At 41.8% G+C, this 10988-nt stretch overlaps 1 protein-coding gene across 1 annotated transcript; it reads left to right on the forward strand.

Annotated features, from left to right (window-relative positions):
- Positions 1–1146: 1146 nt before the first annotated feature.
- oprd1b (opioid receptor, delta 1b) lies at positions 1147–7162 on the forward strand. Its single transcript, XM_070966245.1, has 3 exons — positions 1147–1507; positions 2977–3332; positions 3628–7162. The coding sequence occupies exons 1-3, from the start codon at positions 1257–1259 to the stop codon at positions 4155–4157; spliced, it is 1137 nt and encodes a 378-aa protein (XP_070822346.1). The 5' UTR covers positions 1147–1256; the 3' UTR covers positions 4158–7162.
- Positions 7163–10988: the final 3826 nt, after the last annotated feature.

Here is a 10988-nt window from a genome sequence, read left to right on the forward strand (position 1 = left end):
TGCTCCTTAATGATCCTAATGATTTCTGATATTCAGAGTTATGGGCTGCAGACAAAAGGCATCCACAGACAAATCAGCCCTTGGATGACAGTTGAAAAAGACACCAGTTTGGCATTAAAAGTCAAACATGCATGTAATTAAAGATTCAAGTGACATGAAATAAGCTGAGCAGGTCAGGCAGCGTATGCTACTAGAATTGTAATGCTCCACTATGTTTGTGAAACTCTTCTGTCCAGGGATGAGAAAAGAAACACTAGAGACAATAAAATAATGTTTTATTGAGCTAAACATGAGCTGCATTAATTAAATATTTACCCACAGCAAAAACAGAACTCTCAAATGAATGTGCCAGCATGTTTGCATGCCTGCATCAATACGTTTGCTCATACAGATGTAACTGATACCAACACAATTACCCAGGCAGTAAATGTGAAGAGCAAAGTGGACATTTGTAGGATTCACTTCAAAATCTACACTTGACTGCTGCTAGACGCTATCAAGACAATCTTAAATATTTTATCAGCCTTGTTACTGGCAGGTAATTGCATCACTCCTGTGGTTTAGTAAGGTAATTTCATGAGGTGACTGCCTGGTGAGAACAGTCAGTCCTCTAATGGAGCTTGCGAACGCAGGCCACAGGCCATGGAGAGTGGGAGAAGAAGTACCTCAGGGCTGAAGGCAGGCAGCAATAAGGGGAATAGCTCAGATGTGTCTAATTGAGCTGCAAAGCCACAAGGATGGGAGATGTCCAGATTGAGTTTGACTGATGTTTGATGAGTTGTTGGGTGCGGGTGGACCAAGAGGCCAATAAAAAGAAGTTACACTAGAAAAGAGGAGGTGATGAAACATTATTATATGCCAGAGTTCATTAAAGCCCTTTGATAAATGGTATCCCTTTAGGCGGGGTAAGAATTGGGCAGGAAAACACTTTCCTCACATCCTGCTTTGTGCACCAGTGCGCTTTGTCAAAGGGAGTGCACAGAAGCGCACACACTCACACACACACACACACACACACACACACACACACACACACACACACACACACACACACACAGAGAGAGATAGATAGAGAGAGAGAGAGAGAGAGAGAGAGAGAGAGAGAGAGAGAGAGAGAGAGAGAGAGAGAGAGAGCCTCCTCTGGACGCCTCATCACTAATTTGCGTCCAGGTTTGGTGCGCTCTTGCGTGCGCTCCTGCTGCTTTGGACATCTCTGAACCTTCTTCGCTCGCTACAGTCTCACCTGAATTTTGGAGATGGAGTTCCCCACTCTTCTTCCCGACGCTCACGATGATTTTAACGAGCGGTACTCGGTCTCAGTAACTCCTTTCAACGCTACGTTCTCCGAGGATCTGCTGCGTGTGTCTTCAAGTAGCAACGAGACCAACAAGGCTGCGACCAGAGACGCTACGAGTCTCATCATCGCCGTTTGCATCACGGCTCTGTACTCGCTCATCTGTGTGGTGGGACTCCTGGGAAACGTGCTTGTTATGTATGGGGTGGTCAGGTAAGAAATAAATACAAAGAACCATAAAGTAATCAGTAAAAGCAAAAAGATATTTCAAAGGGAGAGACAGATTCTTGTTTGTCATAAAGTTGATATTTACCACTATGATTTGCTGCTGGCTGTATGCTGATCAGTGGAAAGCGACACCTCTATAACAACGTGCTGAAATGATAATAAAGTAGCCTTAATTTTAATTGCCTTAATTGAGAATGTATGATATTCTAGGACTATTATAGTAATGTGTAAATGGAATATGTATAAAAAATGCATTTCCATAGCTATATTAATTTTATGATGGTCCTTTGTAATTGCCCACACTTTTTGTGTCTGAGAGCAGCTCTCTTACACACCCACGCACAAATACACACACCCCTTCAACACACAAGAGGGAAAAGAGGGCGGTATGCTGTACAGCGTCTAGCGTTGAAATTACTTCATTGCACCAGTCAATCCCGTCAGAAATGACGTGAACTCAGATGATTGACCTGCATGGGTAATCTGCATGCTGAACGACAATCCAAGCCTTTGAGTGTCTCACTAATTCATGTATTGATGACTCTGAGGATTCCTGTTATTCTGATTTGTTGCTGAAGTGATGCAACTTAAATGAGAAAGCAATGACTGTAATGGGTAAACCTCTAGTGTCAATCAACCATGTCACCCAACTGCTTCTTAAATCCCAAGTGAGTACATGTGTGGAAGATGAAATATGAGTTTCTGCTCTTTGATTTGTCAATTTCAGAAAAATCAAAGAAAGTGAAAATAAAAGACGTTGTGCCCACTCTCTCCCTGGCAAAGCAATTACAGAGTGAGATCAGTGCATGTGTGCAATGTAATAAATCTCTTTACCTGGAGGATTAAGATAAAAAGGAAGATGTCCCTTTGTCATCCCTCCTCCCTTTAGAGCCTGTTGCCGCAATTTGATTAAATGCGACTAACTACTGTCATATTGTGGACTTATGTGGAGGAATTCATCTTTAAACAGCCAGGCAACTGTTCAGCTGGCATTCATACAAGACTGGTACTGTAAAAGAAAGGAAGAAAGGCAAAACAGTGAATCTGACATTAGGGAGTTTTGGAGGGTTTTTCAGTGACTCATTACATATAAGTGTAGCTTAATGGAGGTTTACAGTCACTTTGAGCAGAGAAACTCTCATGCACTTAGTGTAGTGCCTCAAAAGAAATATTATGCATCTAAAAAGCGCTTTTAATAGTTCGAAAATTTCCAATGGGAATTAGCAGAATTTTGGTTTGAGAAAGGAAAAGGATTAGATCAAACAATAAACTGGTTTCTAACCTTGAAACATTTCAATGGAAACTGTGAGTCAGATGCACTCGGCGTCGTCTTTGCAGCAGTTGGCAGACCTTGAAACAAATTCAGTCTCCTCAAACTAACAGCAGTCCCTATCTACTCTGAGTCAGAATAACCTAAAGTTAAAGTGCTCAGTGCTTGTTTTTCAACCAACCAGGTACACCAAGATGAATACCGCCACCAACATCTACATCTTCAATCTGGCTCTCGCTGACGCCCTCGCCACCAGCACCCTCCCCTTCCAGAGCGCCAAGTACCTGATGAGCACATGGCCCTTTGGGGAACTATTGTGCAAAGTGGTCATCGCCATCGACTACTACAATATGTTCACCAGCATCTTCACGCTCACCATGATGAGTGTGGACCGCTACATCGCTGTTTGCCATCCAGTGAGGGCCCTGGACTTCCGCACGCCTGCCAAAGCCAAGCTCATCAACGTCTGCATCTGGATCCTCTCTTCTGCCATCGGAGTCCCTGTGATGATCATGGCCATTACCAAGGTGACAGATAAAGGTGAGAGACCACACACACACACACACACACACACACACACACACACACACACACACACACACACACACACACACACACACACACACACACACACACACACACACACACACACACAACCAATACCACCATTGTGTAAAAGCTTCACTTATCGGCACAAGCTTTTTAGCACTTTTAGTGGCAAGTGTTCAGGGAGTGATCGCGCCATAAAAGAGAACGCATTTGAACTGGGTTATTAACTTAAATTAGCCTCCCCACATGCTCCTCTATTAAACTTCTAATTGTTTTAACTCCTCAGGAAACACTGCCTGCACGCTCAGATTCCCCAAACCTGAGCGGTACTGGGACACAGTGATGAAAATCTGCGTGTTCATCTTTGCCTTTGTGGTTCCCGTCCTGGTCATCACCATCTGCTACGGTCTGATGATCCTACGGCTCAAGAGTGTTCGTCTGCTCTCTGGCTCCAAAGAGAAGGACAGGAACCTGCGCCGGATCACCCGCATGGTCCTGGTGGTTGTGGCAGCCTTCATTATCTGCTGGACGCCCATCCATATCTTCATCATCATCAAGACTATGGTGGATATTGACCACAAGAACCTCGTGGTGATGGCCAGCTGGCATCTGTGCATCGCGCTTGGCTACACCAACAGCAGCCTCAACCCCGTGCTGTACGCCTTCTTGGATGAGAACTTCAAAAGGTGCTTCAGGGATTTCTGCCTGCCCAATCGCTCCCACCTGGAGCAGAGCAGCTTCTCCAGAGCACGCAACAGCACACGGGAGCCTGCGTCTGTTTGTGCTCCTGCACGGACAGAGACACCGCCGGCCTGACTAGGCATGGACCAGTGGGGGGGAGGAACAGTTCAGGATGACATCCAGACTGAGGTCACACACTTCACCACCACAGGAGTCTGAGTGTGCTGATGTAAGCTGTTGAATACTGTTTATGTAAATGATCGATGTTTTGATGTCATATAATCAAACTCATTTGTCCCAATAGGTTTGTGAGATGCAGTTCCTTAAGGACTGTGTTTCAGGATGATCACAAACATGCCTGTGTGTGTCTGTGTGTGAGGAAATGGTTAAAAATATGTGCACATTCTTGGACTGTGTATAAAGCACAAGCATAATGCGACTGTAAACACACATACAGTGCAGGTAAAAAGTATTGTGACAGTATTATGTTGTCAGTGCGATAAAAAAGACTTAAGAGCGTTTGTAGGTCTTTGGCTCCATATCAGGTGAACAATGCCGGGCTCGTAGCAGCCCTGTGTAGTCCCACAGTCCCACAATGATCAGGTTGTCAGGCAGGACATTGATCCTAAACACAGACACAAGGCTACCGAGGAGTCCTTTTATGGCCAAGCAGAGGCTGACATATGATTTGCTGAGTCAGTTACCTGACCTCAGTCCAACAAATTGTGTTTTTCACGTGGTGAAGACCAGACTGACTCAGAAAATCCCCTGCAGCAGGAAGACGTGGCGATGGCTGCAGTAGTACGACTCAGGCAGAGCATCAACAGCAATGATATTGCTGTGTGCAGATGTCTGTGGGCCACAGCTAGTCGTTTATGTGCAGTTAAATATTATATATGATGACTTCATTAAGATTTATGTTCGCCTGTGAAAGTTTCCTTTCCTTCCCTCAGTTTGGGAGACCGTTTATAAAGGGCTACAGTTTCTACACTGTTGATGTGACACCTTCAAATTAAACCTGAGATAACTACTTTTTATTGCCACTTGTGACCACAGCCGTTAACACAATGTTGACATATTATCGCCTTTTAAATCGATATGACAAACTTGTTAGCAAACAGCATATCCAGCAGTCACAGAGCAACATTGCTGTTCATTTGGAGTCCTGTTTTTGGCTACTTGACAAATATCAGTTGAATACACACTCTGCTTTTAGCTCTGTTTTTGGTCTCTAAATGCTCCACTATGTTTCCCTTCTAGCTGTTAACTGTGTTTGTCTGCTGCTTGTTGGAAAGGCAGTGTATAGTTGATTTTTAGAGCCTTTTTGCAGAAAACATCTGCCTGCAGTGGATGGCCATCTGATCCATCGTTAGAATAGAAATATTTTTAGAGCAGCTTTAAAACTGAATTTACTTTAAGCCAGGACTTAAACCTCTCAGTGTTTAATTTCCTGTCCAATGTGCTGGAATACAGAGCCAACTCAATGAAACATATGTCTCTGTCCTAATACTGACTGAATGCACAGTCTATCAAGACAGTGTTTTCACTCAGCCTCACAGTGAAGGTAATGAGAATCCAATAATGTGAATGTTCATCTGAGACTGTATTTTCATTGTCTCTGTAATCTTTAAATTAAAGGATGTATCCAATTTCACGCTTGTTCTTGTGATGGTGCGAGGAGAAATAATTACAGTTGAAGGCCGCACACATAGTAAGAACAATTTGAAAGGAGGTGAAATTGTATATGAGAACAGGGACATGTTATCCATTTTTATCCGTAAGATATATCGTTAAAGATGCTTGTGAAAGACATTTTAATAGCACGATAATGCGGCCTTTATGATTAAGCAGAGATGACTTGGTGCTTCCAGCATGTATTCACCATGAACATCTGCTGACTCATTATGTTTCCCCTCCTCTAGCAGTTTGGTTGTTCTTTTTTCTTTTTCTTTCTTTTTTTTTTGCACAATCAAAACATTCAGCTGACAGTAAACTGAGGAAGAGAAGGGAAAAGTGGCTCTGACTGACTCAGTGACTTCAAACTGGCACAGAGACAATTCTGTGTTGGATCAAATGCATTAGAAACAACACGAAGCTTCCTGTACAGATTACAGTTAATGGACAAATTTCCAGTGATGATGGTTGGACACTTGAAGGAAGAGCTTAGGGAAGTAAGAAGACATCTTTTGCACATTTTGAGAGAGCAGTCAAACCGATGCTTCTCGTGTTGCCACTGCAGCGATGCAGTTTTGTTTAAAAAGGCCTCAATATATCAAGTGTAAAGATAATGTGATGTGATTTATTTAGTTTTAATGTCAAGCTGTTGTAACATGAAGCTTCACTTGTAATCAATTGGTAAAATCAAATGTTGTATCACAAAATATGTATTTACACTAAGTGCTATAAATGTTAGCTGAAGCTTTTTACATCTTAAGAAAACATATTGTTCCTGTCTGGACTATCTCTGACTCTTTTTATGGCCATCACTGTAAGAAGAGCATTTTTAAATGTTGTCTGCAGTGTACATTAGGCTGAGTGAAAATATGTACCGTAATGCCTTATTCAGCATTATGTTGACTTTTTGTTTTGCAGAGAAAAGTGCTTGATCTTTAAATGTTCTACATTTTGTGTTTCAGCAGTTACAGTATGTAAAGTACCTTATTGTATACAGGTGTAACAGGTGTACTGCTTTTGTCTTTTGGAATCATTAATACAGCTCTCATATATAGTAGAATAAGTTGTAGCTTGTAAGTGCTTTTATTTTGAAGTATTGTAGAAAATAACTTTCAGTTTTTTTATTTTGTTTTCTGTGCTTGTTACTAGCCTACAATGTTAGTTGACAATCTTTGTTAATGCCATTGAGGCCTCGTGGGAGTTGGGCGTGTTATTTCTTGGCACAATCAAGAATACCGACCAGGCGATGATGACCGGGTCAGAGGCACCAGCCACAGGGACAAATGTGACACATCTGCAGTGTGTTTGTAACTGTGACTGGGTAAATGAAAGTACAATATGAATTAAGTCAGGGAAGATGTTTGAGTCTCTGGCCACCAGATGTCCTGGAGAATTAACACATTTTACAACATGATTTTCAAAAATGTTGGGACAATGTATAAATCAGAAATAAAACAGAAAGTGATAACTTGCTGATCCTTTTCAACATATATTCAATTGAGTGCAAGGACAATATATTTAATGTTTAACCTCATCAACTTCATTGATTTTTGTAAATATCTGCTTATTCAGAATTTGATGCAGCAACACGTTGGGACAGGAGCAACTAGAGACTGGGAAAGATGTGGAATGCTCCAAAAACACCTGTTTGGAACATTCCACAGGTAAACAGGTTGATTGGTAACAGGTGATAGTATCGTGATTGGGTATGAAAGGGGCATCCTGGAAAGGCTCAGTCATTCACAAGCAAGGATGGACAGAGGTTCACCACTTTCACCACACACATGATTGGATAAAGGATATTACTACATGGCCTTCTGTTTTTATTCATGTTTTACACAGAGTCCCAACTCTTCTTGTACTGTGTATCACTTTAAGAATAAAGCTGGTGATACATATTTATGTCACTGCCAACAAATTCTTTGAAAAGGTCAAAAACAACAGTGTCTGTGGTTCCTGCTCCATCCATGGAACATGGTTTTTGTCTTTTGATGTAATTTGTTGACAGAATATCACCAACTTTTTAACTGTTTAAAAGTTACAAACCCCTGGTTGACTACCACTTTTGTCAAAATAGAATAAAATAAACAAATGTAATATATTTTTCAAAGAATTCAGATTCCCAATGAACGTGGAGTGTGAGCACACCGCTGCTTGGGCCACACTGGAGTACAAACTGCCATGATTGGCCGATAACCACTGAAATATTATTATAGATGCCATCAGCACTTACATGAGACGTGACAGTGAGGCGCACAGAGGCCGTGCAAGATATGACAAATTCTTGATGATATTTCTGTCCTGGTCTTTCATGTCGTTTCTTGCACATATTAAAGGGCTGAAATCATCCTCTGCTGAAAGACTGGTGATGTCTCAGAGAATAGAAATCTTGATTAGAAGACATCAGTCACATTCATTTCTCTTTCAGACTCATATCACTCGGATGAGTGGAATGGAAGACGTTCAGCCTAACTCTCACAGAAGCGCCTACACAGGACATCACAGCAAGACACCAGACAGACACTGACGTATGTCACGGGAGTGCTGAAGGGAGCAGAGCTCGCTGTAGATTTCCTCTGTACTGTAAGTTCCTTATGAAATATGCATGGCTCTGCCTATATGTTCACAGTGTGAAAGACAAACCAAAAAGCAACAAAATTTATAGTTCAGTCAAACATCATGACCGCAAGTTGGCCTTTTGGAAAAGTGCTTGCATGCAAAAGGCGTTTTATTATTATTATTATTATTATTATTATTATTATTATTTGCATTTAAATATGTACAGAGAGATACTGTTTATCAGAGTGACATTCAGATAATTAAAAGCTTTCATCCTCTAACAAATTAACAGAAGGAAACGAGAACAGAGGGAGTCTTGGTGAAGAATTCATAGAGCGCTCAGTATTCCCTCGCTAGCATCAAAAGCATCCAATAGATTTGAAGCACGGTTTTGTTTTCTGTTTCATCTGAACGACACTTGTTATGTGACTTCCACTGCTAATGTGTCTGCGAGGGAGACTTAATGAAGAGGTTGACTGAACATGAGTGAGGGAGACTCTGTGAAGACAGACTTGTCACTCAGACTCATGGAAGACCTTGTTTGGCAGCTCGGATAAAAGCATGACTTGAGCTCCATTACACTGCAGCAATGCAGCCACATAAATCCTCCGACATAACAGATGTTTAGGCATCTCGACAGTAGACATCTACATACTGCAAATGAAGCTTTTCACACAACACAGTATCTCGGCTGAAGGGGCACAACCTGTGAGTGTTGAGACAAAACTATGTAATCCAAAACTAAAGGAGGAATATACACCCAAAAGGAATTAGTCATTGGGATGATGATTGTGCAGAGATTCTGGTAATCTGGCCTGCTGCTTCGTGTGATAGATGCCTGCTGTAACACAGTCAATTGGACCTCCTGCTTGCCTGAGGTGATTCACAAAATGCCAGAAGTTGAACAAGCTCTCATATCTGTTTTACTTCTGCTTCACCAGGCGGCAAATACTTGGGTATTCCCTGCTGAGGAGCAGGGACAGGGATTCAAACTGTGTGCCATCTGCCAGCTGAGAGTCACGAGGGACTGTATGAAAAGTGTTGAGGTGTAAGCGGGGGCTGAACCCTTTTTTTTAATCTTTTTTTTATTTTAACTCTCCTCTTGACGTAGAAATAAAATACCCTTCTTCCAACATGTCAAAGTGATAAATGTGTTAAATACGTACAACATATGTGTAATCATATCTTGATGGAGCTTGTGCACCTCCCATATACACATTAGAGGAGAACTTTGATGAAAAGGTTTTGGGGATTACTACTGAATATATGAGAAAATTCATAAAAGCTGCAAAGGAAATCAGTTTTCCAGACCTCTGTGGTCCACTCCTCCTCTTTGCTTGAGGCTAGCTGCTCAAGACTGCATTAGCTGCTAGGAGCACAACACACCCAAATCTCTGCTGAACTGTATTGTAGGTAATATAGTCACCAGAAGAAGATGCTTGGAATGATAAGAATAAAAAAGATGATATCCCTGAAGTGAATTTTAATCTGTTTTCTTAACTGTCTCAGTTCAACAACATTGTAAGACAGCCAAAATAAAACTAACAAGACCCTTCCCCTTTTTCTGACCTTTCCCCTTGACTAATAATTTTCATACAGTCCCTAAGAGTTCACATCCTTCAAAGGATATGGACCTCTGTAAGTAATTAGCACAGACACAACATGCCATGTACATGGAGAAGATGACAAGAAAAGCCCATTAAAGAGATGAGTCATACGCCACGGTGCTTCATTACCGGGGCCTGATGCCTGTCGTCATGTGGTCAATATAACAGATCTGTAAACATGGAGCAGATCAAGAGATTGGCCCCTCTTACAAGCTCCTGCACAGCGGTTGGTCCTGCACTACAGGGCTCACAAGAAGTCATCAGCCCACTGGGTGAGGAGCTAAATCTATCAATGCAATCTCCAGTAATTACAAGCAAGGTCCACAGGCAATGGAGTACCAGCAGCTTAACGGCAAGAGCATTGCTAATAATATGCTATTCGGTTTCCTCTGCTTGCTTGCAGAAATACATGTTTTTTTAGTGCCAACAGCAAAACAACATCTACTCTGCCATGGCAACAGTTATTGATTTTCATACTTCATACACTTCATGCATCAGCAGCAGCCAGGGGCATCTGTTGTTTGAGGGCAGTAATGATAGAAAACGGAAAATGGATGTTAGGTGTTGTGTGGGAGGCATGTTATGTTTGAGGCTATGTTTTCTTTCTACGTATTAACTCCCCACTTATATACACATGTACTTTAATACACACATATTTTATCCACAGTGTGTAATTTGTCTGTGCAAGTGAGACAGACACAGTGTGAAGGAAATGATCTGGACAACAGCTTCCTGCAGGTCCATATTCAACAGGTTTCTAGTAAGATGAGCTCTTCAGTGGCAGCAATCTAATCATCACAAAACCTTGGATTTCTTGATTAAGATGTACTTGAGAAAAAGCACTCAGTGCTTGAAATTAATTAAGAAAGCAGCAGGGTGACTCAAGGGCTGCCACATCTCAATCAAGGCAGCGCAAACATGGTGGAAAACGTGCTCTGTTGTAAGGTTAGAATTTTAAGAGCATGTTTTAGAATGCATCGCGCAGCCTTTCAGATGTGCCGCGTAAAACACCCGCAAAGTCAACAAAACAAGATCTTATGACAGCCTTCTGTACAGCTCTGAGTGGAGCAGCCAATTGCTGTGATTCATTTGGCTCCTTCTATTATTACAGCAAATGTGTGGCGAT

Source organism: Chaetodon trifascialis, chromosome 7 (genome assembly GCF_039877785.1).
Source record: "Chaetodon trifascialis isolate fChaTrf1 chromosome 7, fChaTrf1.hap1, whole genome shotgun sequence".
In the NCBI taxonomy this organism is placed as follows: Eukaryota; Metazoa; Chordata; class Actinopteri; order Chaetodontiformes; family Chaetodontidae; genus Chaetodon; species Chaetodon trifascialis.